General features: G+C 40.0%; 1 protein-coding gene across 1 annotated transcript; it reads left to right on the top strand.

Annotated features, from left to right (window-relative positions):
- The first annotated feature begins 1,513 nt into the window (after positions 1-1,513).
- Positions 1,514-11,339, top strand: LOC126625277 (uncharacterized). Its single transcript, XM_050294372.1, has 4 exons — positions 1,514-1,902; positions 2,180-2,283; positions 2,389-2,473; positions 10,929-11,339. The coding sequence occupies exons 1-4, from the start codon at positions 1,663-1,665 to the stop codon at positions 11,016-11,018; spliced, it is 519 nt and encodes a 172-aa protein (XP_050150329.1). The 5' UTR covers positions 1,514-1,662; the 3' UTR covers positions 11,019-11,339.
- Positions 11,340-13,883: the final 2,544 nt, after the last annotated feature.

The raw sequence follows: 13,883 nt of genomic DNA, 5'->3' as shown, positions 1-13,883 counted from the left end.
TGATTGAAAGTAGTTGAGAAAATAAGAAATTGTGGTGTAAAGTAGATGATAATGAGAAAGTATTTATAGAAAAGTAGAAACATTTTTTTTTTAATTTTCAGATATTTTTTTTCGAATTTTTTACAATTTTTAAATTTTTTTATTCAAATAATTAATCTATGCCGTTGGATTTAAAAAAAATTAAATTCCAACACTTCAGATTGTGCCACGTGTCACAACGGTAACTTTTCTTAATTTTAAAACTATTTTTCTTTTATTTATAAAGCATATTAATATCGACCGTTGATCTTAGATCGAACGGTTGATATTAAATAATATTTTTTTTTATTTTTTTTACCGTTGAGATCCAACGGTCCAAATTAAAGAGTCGTTGAGATCGAACGGACAGTGGGAAGCCACGTGGCTTCCCAACGGTAACTTTTCTGTCTGAAAAGTTGACTGACTTTTCTGAAAATTGGTCGGGCGATGCGCCCCCACACGCTAGTGGGGTGCACGCGCCTGACAGAAAAAAAAAAAAAAGGGGCAGACGCCAGGGCTGGCGTCATACCCACTTGGGGGCTCGGGTTGTCAGCTCGTCACAGGCCCGGAGCTCGGGCCTCACCTCCGCTCGGGCTCTTTCAAGGCTGGAGCAAGTTCACAAGGCCTCGGGCCCTTTCCTCTCCCATGTCCCCGAGCAATGTCCATGGGTGGACTTGCTCTAAAGATGATGTAGGAAGACTTCATCCTAGTAGGAGTGTACCCTTAGACACTCAAGAGAATATGCCCACCTATTGGAGGAGTTTGAAGGAGCAAAAGAGACCACATTCCCAAATGTCATTTTGAGGCTGGGGAAGCCTACATTTTCATACTTTCAGAATAAGATGAACCTTCTTCTTACAAATAAGTGTTGCCTTCAACTGCCAAAGATAAATGGATAAATACAATAAAGGAAGGGATGAGCACCAAGGATAAGAATATTGTTTGGGAGTTAGTTGACCTTCCGCTTGGGTATAAAGCCGTTGGGAACAAGTGGGTTTTAAAAATCAAACGCAAGGAGAATGATGTCCTTATAAACTCGTTGAGTGCATGGATCTCTGATTTCTGTGTTAATCTTGGTCGAAGTGAGATTCTATGTACTAAAGTAAGAGGTGTTTTTATCAGGATGCAACTTGCATGGAATAATAGAATTAGGAAAATTATTATGGAATAAGAATCTACGCTTATAATACAACTAATTTTAAATGCAAAAGTGGATCTTTTAGAAGTTTGGTAATGTATACCATGCTCTTATTCATCAAAGTTGATTTTGTAAATTTGCCTGAAAGTAATTTTGTTACTGATGAATTGCTGGATTGAGTTTATCTTGTATATGAGTTATGTCTTTTTATCGGTTGCTATTTACAAATATAACTGAAGTGACATGACCTCGTCAGTGCTTTATGATTGTGACTCAGAAATTTATACGGTAGGTGCTTGTATGCCATACATTTATCATTCGACGGTCAGATGTGAAGAGAGAATAATATCTGACCGTTGGATGGGGAAGCCAGTCTCCAGTGACTGAAATACCGAACAGAGTCGCTCGCATTTTTGCATTCCCGAATCGAAAGAGAAGCTCTAAAACCCAATAGCGGCTGGCTGGGTAAGGCTCTGTAAAACCCTTTTGCTCTGGAGGACGAAACCATGGCGATGCAGAGATTATTCTCCAAGCTTCGTTCTTTCTCTGTGCACTCAGCCCAAACTCTCCCATCATCTCTCTCTTCTCCTTCATTGCTTCGGTCTTGCCCTCCGCTGCTTCACCAGCCTCTCCCTTTCGCATCAATTGATAACAGATGGATCGTCAGGTCCCTTTTCAGTGCCCATTCACCGACCCAACCTTCACTGGCTGTCACTGCTCTTCGCTCCTCGCCATTCCCTTTCTCGGTAAGTTGGGTTTTTTCAGTGGGTGGTCTTCCCTGTTTGGTTACTGAGAAAATGCCTGAGAAAGATATATTCGTGTTCTTGAATCATTAGGAAATGAAGAAAATTTTGCAGCAAATACCGGACTTAGTTGGGGGTTTTATTTGATTTTGGTCTGTTTTGTAATCGATCAAAGGGCAATGTGAATTGGGGGTCTAGATATGGTATTGTTATGTGCATTGATGTGCAATTATATACCAGTGTTTTGAAGAGAAGTGGTGTGGTGTTTGTGTATGTTAAGATGGTTCAAGTGCGGCACGTTTCGTCAAGGGAGCGTAAGAAGCGGAGAAAGCCGATGACTCCCGTCACATCCAAGTTAAAGAAAACCAAATTGAAGTCTTACTCGTAGGTTTTTGTTTTCTCAGCCATCATATTATGTGATTTGTTTTCTCCTTTTGGAAATGTTATTACAGTTTTGGGTAATAAGTGGTTTTGAAATTTCATGATCAGGTCTTACAAGTCCAGGTTTAGGACAATGAATGATGGGACTATTCGGCGGTGGAGGGCGGGCAAGCGGCACAATGCCCATTCGAAGGTGTGCTTTGCATTTTGATTATTCAAAGCTTGGGTTTCGTATGTACAGTTGGTCAATTCCCATCTAGCAAGTAGTAAATTTCAGTCATGTTTTGAAGTCTATATGAATGAATGCTCTACTACATGCGGGATGGTGAATTTCGTTTCACATACTGTACACAACTACACAAGAAAATTTCTTTGGTGACATTTTCTTTTTGGGGGCCAAATTTCTTTGCTAATTTAGATTAACTTTTAATTCTCTGGAAATGGTTTGGTGATGCATGTATTGGTGCAACTTGAACGGGCTCTGCCTGAACTCCATGAAGCCAATCCAAACTTTCTGCCCATATGGACAGGTTAAAAAAAGCTCAGGTTGAGTTTGAGTTGAGAAAATATGAACCTGATAAATTTTGAGCTGAACACAAAATTAACCACCCAACTTCTGAACTTGAATTCCAATTGCCGTGTTAACACGAATTACTGATAAACTATACAGGACCTTTTGAACAGTATCTTAGCTAATGAAGGGCTGTATTGTTGTTGTTCCTTTAATTTAAATAGTAACAAAAACACTTTCATTTGTGAGGAGGGAGATTGGAATGGATAATGATAAACTTTTTGTGAGAAGGGGTGACAGAAGGAAAGAAGGATCACTTAGTAATGGAATGAGTTGGCTCGAGTTAAGGAAAAAGGAGCCTTAAGGGTAGTAAAGAAATGAAATTATTCTTGGGATGTGGTTGTGGAAGTTCCAGACATTGTCAAAATTCCTTTGGGGGATGGGCTGCATGAGAATGTCTGGAATCCCAAGATCGCAGCTAGTGGTTCAAGTCGATGCTTGTGAACTAATATTGTGTAACCATAGGTAAAACCTTTATACTTAATGATGCCATTGCTATCAGTCTTCTTTATCTTTGTCTGAATTTTTGGCTTCCATGTAATTTCGGTAAGCAGGAAGTGAAAGATTTCCTGTCTTTGCTGTCAGATCTGGAATGTCTTGCTTGTCTCAAGTGGAACCAATTTGCGAACCTAGCACCAATTTCTCTTCATCATTTGGGGTCCTTGTGTCCTTTCCATCTAAACCACCCAAATCACAGCCATTACCAAACAGCCCCAGATAACTTTGAGCTTCTCATTCGTCCACACCTTTTTATGGTCCTCGTAGTGAAAGGAAAAAGCAAACACGTGCAATGACCTAACTTATTCATCTCCCTGAACAGCTAATTTTGTGTAACCATAGGTAGATTTACTCATATTCGATTTACATGAATAAATTGATACTAGCAACCTGCGTGGCCTAGATTTTTATTCATTTTTTAATGGCATACATATTAGAAATTGGTGGCCCAGTGTCATGGCACCTCTTGCACATGGCTAGAGCATTCCAGAGACTAATTCGTGAGCTTCAATAGAGGATAATTTTATATTAGTGAGGTTACGTTTGCTATATTAGTGTGTAATGAGTATGTAATTTCATACCTTGGTTTTACAGTTATTGGTATCTTTCTTCTCATTGGCATGTAATTTCAATCATTTAATGCTCCATTGTCCTCTTGTGTATCTTTTATGGACAAGGCTGTTTAGGGAGACCATTTTGAATTGGGCAATCTTTGAATCTTGTGTTGAATTACTTTGTGAGAAGCCCAAGTCTTGGAGGAAGGAAAAGGGGCGTGGTGCTGGATATGTGGTGTTCTGGAAATATTTTGAGTTGTTTGGATGTAGAGAATTTGGAGATTGTTCAAGGTGCTAAGGGGAAGGATGAGTTTGTTTCTGGTCATCCTTTCAGTTCTTAGGGTGCTTTTGTTAATTAGTTTTGTTTGCATTGCGGTGCTGATGTTAATTAGTTTTGTCTACATTTCAGTTGCCTACTAATTGAGCTAGTGATTAGATTACGTTTGGGGTACTGTGTGCCTTGCTTTTATGCACTTATTGAATCTGGTGATGTAGTATTTTCTTCATGTTAGATAATCCTTTGTTGAAACTTAGGTAAGATAACTGTGTCTTGTTAGTGCTTCGGCTGTAATTCTTTCTTTGAGGCTAATGCATTATTGACTGGTTTAGCTTTTTCATCATGTCAAATAATAGTCTGCTGCAAATTTGAAGTATAAAGGTTTTACCTGTCTACTGCCTGTCCACTTTAGGTTGTCTTCTTATAATATGCTAGATATCTTGTCAAATATCTTTAATTGTTAATTTTATCTACAATTACAATTATAGACATTTACAATTATAAGCTCCTTTTTTAAAGTTTTTGGTATTAAACTTGCATAGTATGCTGATACAACAACAACAACAACAACAACAACAACAACAAAGCCTTTTCCCACTAAGTGGGGTCGGCTATATGAATCCTAGAACGCCATTGCGCTAGGTTCTGTGTCATGTCCTCCGTTAGATCCAAGTACTCTAAGTCTTTTCTTAGAGTCTCTTCCAAAGTTTTCTTAGGTCTTCCTCTACCCCTTCGGCCCTGAACCTCTGTCCTGTAGTCACATCTTCTAACCGGAGCGTCAATAGGCCTTCTTTGCACATGCCCAAACCAATGTAACAGATTTTCTCTCATCTTTCCTTCAATTTCGGCTACTCCTACTTTACCTCGGATATCCTCATTCCTAATCTTATCATTTCTCGTGTGCCCACACATTTAACGAAGTATCCTCATCTCCGCTATACCCATTTTATGTACGTGTTAATGCTTCACCGCCCAACATTCTATGCCATATAGCATCGCCGACCTTATTGCCGTCCTATAAAATTTTTCCTTGAGCTTCAGTGACATACGACGGTCACACAACACGCCAGATGTACTCTTCCACTTCATCCATCCAGCTTGTATTCTATGGTTGAGGTCTCCATCTAATTCTCTGTTCTTTTGCAAGATAGATCCTAGGTAGCGAAAGCGGTCACTCTTTGGTATTTCCTGATCTCTGATCCTCACCCCTAACTCATTTTGGCCTCCATTTGCACTGAACTTGCACTCCATATATTCTGTCTTTGATCGGCTTAGGCGAAGACCTTTAAATTCCAACACTTATCTCCAAAGGTTAAGCTTCGCATTTACTCCTTCTTGAGTTTTATCTATCAACACTATATCGTCTGTGAAAAGCATACACCAAGGAATATCATCTTGCATATGTCCTGTTAACTCGTCCATTACCAATGCAAAAGGGTAAGGACTTAAGGATAAGCTTTGATGTAACCCTATAGTTATGGGGAAGCTTTCGGTTTGTTCTTCATGAGTTCTTATGGCAGCCTTTGCTCCATCATACATATCCTTTATAGCTTGGATATATGTTACCCGTACTCCTTGCTTCTCTAAAATCCTCCAAAGAATGTCTCTTGGGATCCTATCATACGCTTTTTCCAAATCTATAAAGATCATGTGTAAATCATTTTTCCCATCTCTATATCTTTCCATCAATCTTCGTAAGAGATAAATTGCCTCCATGGTTGAGCTCCCTGGCATGAACTCGATTTGGTTGTCCGAAATCCGTGTCTCTTGCGTCAATCTATGCTCAATGACTCTCTCCCAGAGCTTCATTGTATGACTCATTAGCTTAATATCCCTATAGTTCATGCAATTTTGTACGTCGCCCTTATTCTTGTAGATAGGCATCAAAGTGCTATTTAGCCACTCATCTGGCATCTTCTTCATTTTCAAAATCCTATTGAAAAGGTCAGTGAGCCATGCTATACCTGTCTCTCCCAAGACTTTACACACTTCAATCGGTATATCATTTGGGCCCACTGCTTTTCTGTGCTTCATCTTGTTCAAAGCTACAACCACTTTTTCCTTCCTGATTCGGCGGTAAAAGGAGTAGTTTCTACACTCTTCTGAGTTACTTAACTCCCCCAAAGAAGTACTCTTTTCATGTCCTTCATTGAAAAGATTATGAAAATAACCTCTCCATCTGTCTTTGACCGCGTTCTCTGTAGCAAGAACCTTTCTATCCTCATCCTTGATGCACCTCACTTGGTTTAGGTCCCTTGTCTTCTTTTCCCTTACTTTAGCTAGTTTATAGATATCCAACTCTCCTTCTTTGGTATCTAGTCGCTTATACATATCGTCATAAGCCGCTAGCTTAGCTTTTCTCACAGCTTTCTTCACCTCTTGCTTCGCTCTTCTATACCTTTCACCATTTTCATCGGTCCTATCCTTGTATAAGGCTTTACAACATTCCTTCTTAGCCTTCACATTTGTTTGTACCTCTTCATTCCACCACCAAGATTCCTTTTGGTGTGGAGCAAAGCCCTTGGACTCTCCTAATACCTCTTTTGCTACTTTTCGGATACAACTAGCCATGGAATCCCACATTTGGCTAGCTTCCCCCTCTCTATCCCACACGCATTGGGTGATTACTTTCTCTTTGAAAATGACTCGTTTTTCTCCTTTTAGATTCCACCATCTTGTCCTTGGGCACTTCCAAGTCTTATTCTTTTTTCTCTCTATTTTGATATGTACATCCATCACCAACAAGCAATGTTGATTAGCCAAGCTCTCTCCCGATATAACTTTGCAATCCTTACAAGTTATACGATCTCCTTTCCTCATTAGAAGAAAATCTATTTGTGTTTTTGACGACCCTCTTGTAGGTGATCAAATGTTCTTCTCTCTTCTTAAAGAAGGTGTTGGCTAAGAAGAGATCATATGCCATTGCAAAATCCAAGATAGCTTCCCCATCCTCGTTTCTCTCCCCAAAACCATAGCCACCATGAAAACCTCCATAGTTGCCTGTCTCCTTGCCCACGTGTCCATTTAAATCTCCTCCTATAGATACCTTCTCCGTCTGAGCAATTCCTTGCACCAAGTCTCCAAGGTCTTCCCAAAATTTCTCCTTCAAACTCGTATCCAACCCTACTTGAGTTGCGTACGCACTAATTGCATTGAAGAGTTCTTGTCCTATTACAATCTTGATTGCCATGATTCTATCTCCTACCCTCTTGACATTTACAACATCTTGTGTCAAGGTCTTGTCCACGATGATGCCAACACCGTTTCTCGTTCTATTTGTGCCCGAATACCAAAAGTTTAAAACCTGAGTTTTCTAGATCCATTGCCTTAAGACCAACCCATTTAGTTTCTTGTAGGCACATAATATTTATCCTTCTCCTCACCATAACTTCCACTACTTCCATAGATTTTCCCGTTAAGGTTCCTATATTCCACGTTCCTAAACGCATTCTACTCTCTTGAACTCTAACCTTCTGTCCTAGCTTCTTCACCCTCCCTCGTCTAATAGGATCAAAGTACTTTTTTTGTGTGTCCTGTGTAAAGTTGATAGGAGCATATGCTCCCAAACAACTTTGAGTGGAGTTGTTCAAAAAGAAGTTTCTAAGATCCCCTTGCTCATTTAACACTGCATCCCGGTGCCGATGGAGATATAGCGACATTTGCTCACTTATCACTGTGCTCGGGCCACACAGCGCGCCATTTATGGGTGATGCCCTAGCTTTAGCGCGAATTCGTTCTAGATTTATTTTCATAAGGATTCGACGTAACCTAGGAGTGCCGGCTGTCGACTACCTGACGTCCTCCTCCTCCTCCTTTTTCCGGGCTTGGGACAGGCAATGTAAGATAAACTTACACAGGCGGAGTTGCATAGTATGCTGATAGAATGTAAAAAATACAAAATAGTGTTATTTATCGCGATGCCTCTTGAAATATCACTCGTGTCTCACTTTGCCCCTCAAATTTTAATCGCATGTGAAGTTACCTCAATCTTTCTTTACTTTTCCATCTCCATTGCTGACATGGCAGTATGGCACACACGTGACATTAGTGGCGATTTCCTCCTTGTAAACGTTTTGCATTTGTTGAGACCACATAGTGATGTAGGGCAGACTAGTGAGCATCTGTAATCCGAAAATAAACAAAGAAGACCCAGTTGCCGTCTCTCCCCTTATTGGTCTATTATGTGTAAGATGAAAGAAGAGAATGTTGATCATCTATTTGTTCACTGACCAGTAGCTCTAATTTGTGACATTCATTATTCGAGGAGGCAGGGGTGAGTTGTGTAATCCCAGAAGGGTGCAATAAGTTGCTTAGGGAAAGATTACTGGGTTCGGCAAAGGAAAAAAGGCTAAATTGTTGTGGGGCTGTTGTAGAATGGTTCTTATATGGGTGGTTTGGATGGAGAGGAATAGGAGGATTTTTAACGGTAAATAAGGGGGTGGGGTAGAAGAGCTTTGGGAAAGGGTGAGGTTTTGGTCTTCACTTTAGGCTTTGGTATTCACTTTTGTCAATCTTGCTAGATTGGAAGGCAGTAAATGGATGATGTAACTTTCATAGCTTTTATTTATGTGGCTGTTGTAGGTCTTGTTAATTTCCGTATGCTATGTTAAGACAAGGGACTTTCAATGTCCCGAAGAACTTTAGGCTTAATTTTTAAAGAAGCACTAGAAGAAGTGAGATACTCTAACACTACAAATGCACTACAAATTCAAAATGACACCTTTTCTTTTTGAAGACAAAATGACACCTTTTCTTAAATGTATAGCATCTAGTCATTTTCAAATTCCTTCCACATATTTATTTTGCACATTCCTAACTACTTTAGCCTAGGTACCATGGAACTTCGAAGTCCCTCATGCAAACACACCCGTACTGTATCTGGATTCGATGGATTTCTTTTCTTGTTCACTGGTTGCAATTTTTGTTTTTAATAATTATTCTTTTAGGGAGCAGCCTCTCCATAAATTGGGGTAAGGCTAGCCGACATTCACCTCTCCCAGACCCTGCGTAAAGCGGGAGCCTTGTGCACTGGGTACGACCTTTAATAATTATTCTTTTCCAAAGGAAAAAAAAAATTTGTACTAGAAGATGACGGCATTAGAGTTGAAGAAAATACCATGAAAAGAGCAATCCCTAGACTCAGAGGAAGCTGAAGCAAACTCATGTGAAAAGTTACACCTATAAAAATCCTCCTATTGCTTTCCAGCCAAACCACCACAACAATTTCTGAAACAGCATGGCCCTAGCACCAAACCCCCTTCCTCCCTCCAAAAAACTTTTTTCACATAAGACAAGTGGCTGGAATTGACAAACTCAGCTTTTTCTAGCGAACATTATCCACAAGAAATATTCAACTGGACAATGAAGCATTGATGGTTCAAAATTCTGCGTTAGTTCTACACTAGGTTAAGGTTGTACTCTAGCCTCCTGAATTGCTTGAGAGTGACCAAAAGGACAAGGACAAGAATCATCCAATAATCGCCCTGAGAAGGATTTGCAATACAAAACTCACTGTGGCTTCTACTTGCAATATAGGTGGTCAATCATCTTGGTTTCTCATTTCATATATTTATATAGATACATGCACTATATGTGAGCACGTGTGTGTTTTTATGTGTTAGGTGTGTCCCAAAGCATTAGATAGGTGTTGTCATATTGCTTATTCATATTTCAGGTTCCTGCAAAGTTTTCTACATATAATAAAAAGAGAGTTGTTTGAATGACTGCTCCAGTTACAATATATGCTCTACTGAAACCTACAAGTCATGACGTCACATGCGGAACAAGTGAATTCTTATTTCACTATTTTTGTTACTTAGAGTGGTACTCAGCAAGTTTGAAGTTCAATTACCTACTGAAAATTCCCTTTCAACCAGTTTTCATTTGCCGACCAACACCCTTAGTTTATATCTATCTATAAGTATCCCGCATATGGCCTATACAAGCCCTTAAAAATGGAGCCTTTCCTCTCCCCAGCCATTTCCGGTGAAGATGTGAAAGCCTCTCTCTATATAAGAACGTACAGCAACACTGTTTGCACAGCTTTGAAAAGCAAAAGGACACTCTTATCCGGAGTTGTGATTCTAAATGAAATTGATGAAAAGTTGTTACATTAGCTGGTATCTCGTGGCCTGCAATGTTCCTAAATAACGGATTTTGGGAGCACTAAAGGGTACAAGATTTTTAAAGATATGAGTAAAATAAAGTCTTGTAAGCACAGGATTGACCCCCATTAATTTGAGACATCATAGAAAAAAGGAGGTATCTTGGTGCGTTGATTGTTGATTATAATTTGGACTAGTTATTTCTTTAATTTCGTGGCGCATGCTGCTTGGTATATGTTTGTTTCTGGTGAAACAATTCTGGATGAATTGGCATTGTCGTCATTAGGATCACAGTTCTCTTTCTTTTGCCCCTATCTTATTTGTAGATTTTTTTTATTTTGGTCATCAATATGTTGATTAGCACCTCTGTCTGCGAAGCAACATGAACAAGTATGTATGCTTGTCCATTGCTCTATTAGTGCAGCTAAATCTCTGGTTGGCGTCTTAACGGGCTTTACCAGACTTTAGTTCCTTTTATTGCAAATGTGCCTTTTTTCTCTCATTATTATAACGGTGCATTCACAATTTTTTATTTTATTTTTGGTCTGAGGTGCATTCATGATTTACGAATGGTATTTAGTAGAACAGAGCTCTAGACGTACCAATTTGTTCCTGAAATTAATGAAATTTTATATCTTATGCAGTCGAAGATATCTAAGCGTAGACTAAGAGTACCTGCCCTTGTCCATCCTGCTTATGCTACAGTGATGAAGAAGCTTAATTTTTGCGGTTAAAAGTTTGAGCCCCCTGGTAGGTGCTACCGGTTTCTTTCTTTAGTTTCCGTTTCTGATTCCTTTGAACAAGCAGTGATTTAGCAGCTAGAAGGTTTTAACTATTGACAAGTTCAATTCGAGGCTATACCTGATTAGCTGATGAGAACAATCAGCTATAGTTGTCTTTTTAAACTTGTAACTGCTTGGAGAAGTTTTTTACGAGCGTTTTTGCAATACTGGAATGTATCAGAGAGAAATAACAACTTTTTCGATGCGACTCAAGCTTCAAGTATTGATATAGATTATCCGTCTTGAAGCATTTGGAGAACAATTTTCCTTTCATTTGTGATCTCTTGCAATCCTCTCCCAGACCCTGCGTAAAGCGGGAGTCTTGTGCACTGGTAACGACCTTTTTGTGATCTCTTGCAATACTTGTACTAGAAAATTGCAGCATTTGTGTTTATGACCATGTGCAGCACCTTGTTCTCGACGCTTTTCCCAAATTGCGGCATTTGAAAATGGTGTAGAAAAACAATATATACCGATGTAGTTCATTATTTTTCTCGTAACTGCGTCTGGTGCCACCAATTAAGTGTACAGCTGCCGGTTCTTGTGTCTCACAGGCAGCATCAAGGCCACTAACAGGCAAGCCTCCTCGCTTGTTGTCGTGCCTCACATGGCCGGCAGCTTTAAAGGATGAGAAGACGGCCGAGCATAATGAGTCGGCCGCGGCAGCGAGTAGAGCGAGAACCAAGAGAGACTCCTCTTCAGGCTTGGAATGTTGGATTTTTGGATTGCCAGTGAAGCCGCAGATCATTAGGCCGAGGTGGTGGGTGTGGTGGGTGTGGCAGGCGGTGGCAATGACGTTGGCACAAACTATGGCGGCAATGTATTTTAGGAAGAACCATATGGTTCTGAAAAAACTGGCTGGAAGGCAGAAGATGGAACCGATGGCGGTGGCGGCTGTGGCGATGAGGGGTTGCTTGTAGCCATGACCAAGGATGATTGAGGTAATTATTGGTCTCTCTCTTTCTATGTTCATCTACCCATCTGAAGATCTAAGGGGTGTGGTGAAATTGGCACATTGTCTACGATAGTTAAACGGGTCAAGTATGGTAGCAGCCATACCGTTTACGGGTCTAATTAATATTAAATATTAAAAATACAAAGATTTTTTGCACAAGTACCACCTGACCTTGTAAGCATGTGCAATATTGCCACTAAATTTTTAATTTTTCCAACTAGACCGTCTTAAGTTAGAATCTATCACTTACGTTACTTTTCATCTATTTTGCCATTAAAACATGTCACATGTAGGGATATTTTCATCAATTCACTTAATGGGGCTGACTAGAATCAAATTGACTGCAAAGTAATACTGCCTCAGTCAATATAGCTCCAAATTTGGGGTTTGTACAGCCCCAATCCGGCAATTCCCTACATCAGAGTATGAAAACTTAATATTTGAATAATACCTTAATCACACACCCACTTGCTGACTTACAAAAAAAAAAAATTGAAATTTATTGTAAATGAAGGACTAGATTTTAGCATAATTTTCACTTCAATTCTTCAACAACCCTTGCCAAAATCTAATTCAAAATCAACTTTTCCCTTGCTCTTCAGGACCTTACTCTAACGCTATTAAAAATTCCTTTTGCTTTCACATAAATTGATTCTAAAGAGCCCTAGGCAGCGAATTGACAAAAATATCTCTCCACCTGAGTCACATGCATGTTTTTATGAAAAAATAAATAAAAAATAACTTAAGTGATAGATTTCAATCGAGTTCGTGCAAAATCCTCAAAATACAAATAATTTGTTGGGTAAAGTACAAAAAACTACCTCAACTATTGGTGTCACGACATTTTCATACCTCATCTTTTAAAATTGACAATGTCATACCTCATCTTACGAATTTGTGCCAATGTCAGACATCCGTCAGTTTTTCTGTTAATTTCTCTATTAAATGCTGACGTGGGCCGACACGTGTCCCACTCACTAATTCAACTGGATTAAAAAAATAATTAAATAATAATAAAAAAAAAAAAATATATATATATATATATTAAATCTCTCTCTCTCTCTCTCTCTCTTTCTCTTTCTATCTCCTCTTTCTCCCCCCCCCCCCTTTCTTGCCTCTCTCTCTTCTTTGCATCTCAAAAGACCCAAAACCCCTTCCCACCCGACCCCTTCTCACCCGTCCTCCACCACCCTCTCTTTTGCCTCTCCTTCTCCTCTCCATCGTAGTTTCCTTCCTCCCCACTTCTCTCACTCTTCGTGCCTAGAACCGCCTAAACCCACCTGGGTTTTTTCATCCGCCAAACTCTTGCCTATTGACCCGTCCCCCCAAACTCTTGCCTATTGACCCGCGTCCCCCCCCACTACCCCACAGACTCGGACTTCGTCACAAATCAGACCGGTTCCCAGTCCGACTTCAGGTCGACGCCATCGTTTTGGGTGTCCAGGTGCAGATCGAGGGTGGTAGAGTGAGGGAGGCGAAGTAGTCGAGGAAGATGATGCCGTGGAATGACGTCATTGCGATCTCCAGATTGAGGGTGGCGGAGTAGTCGAGAAATATTGGGTTCTTCGTTTTGGGGTTTTCGGATTGCGGCAACAATTGCTGCAATGGGAAGGTGGGTTTTGTTCCTCCGAGGTCTGGGTCTTCTGGGATGCAGAGAAGAGAGAGAGCCGAGAAAGGGGGGGGGGAGAGAGAGAGGAGAGAGAGAGGGTGGTGAAGGACGGGTGGGAAGGGGTTTTGGGTTGCAGAGAAGAGAGAGGCGGGGAGAGAGAGATTTAATATATATATATTTTTTAATTTTTGAATATTTAATTATTAAAAATATATTTAATTATTTTTTAATCCAATTTGATTAGTGAGTGGAC

This window comes from Malus sylvestris, chromosome 6 (assembly GCF_916048215.2).
Source record: "Malus sylvestris chromosome 6, drMalSylv7.2, whole genome shotgun sequence".
NCBI classification, from domain to species: domain Eukaryota; kingdom Viridiplantae; phylum Streptophyta; class Magnoliopsida; order Rosales; family Rosaceae; genus Malus; species Malus sylvestris.
The sequence above is the reverse complement of the archived record's forward strand: the minus strand, read 5'-3'. Positions and strand labels throughout refer to the sequence as shown.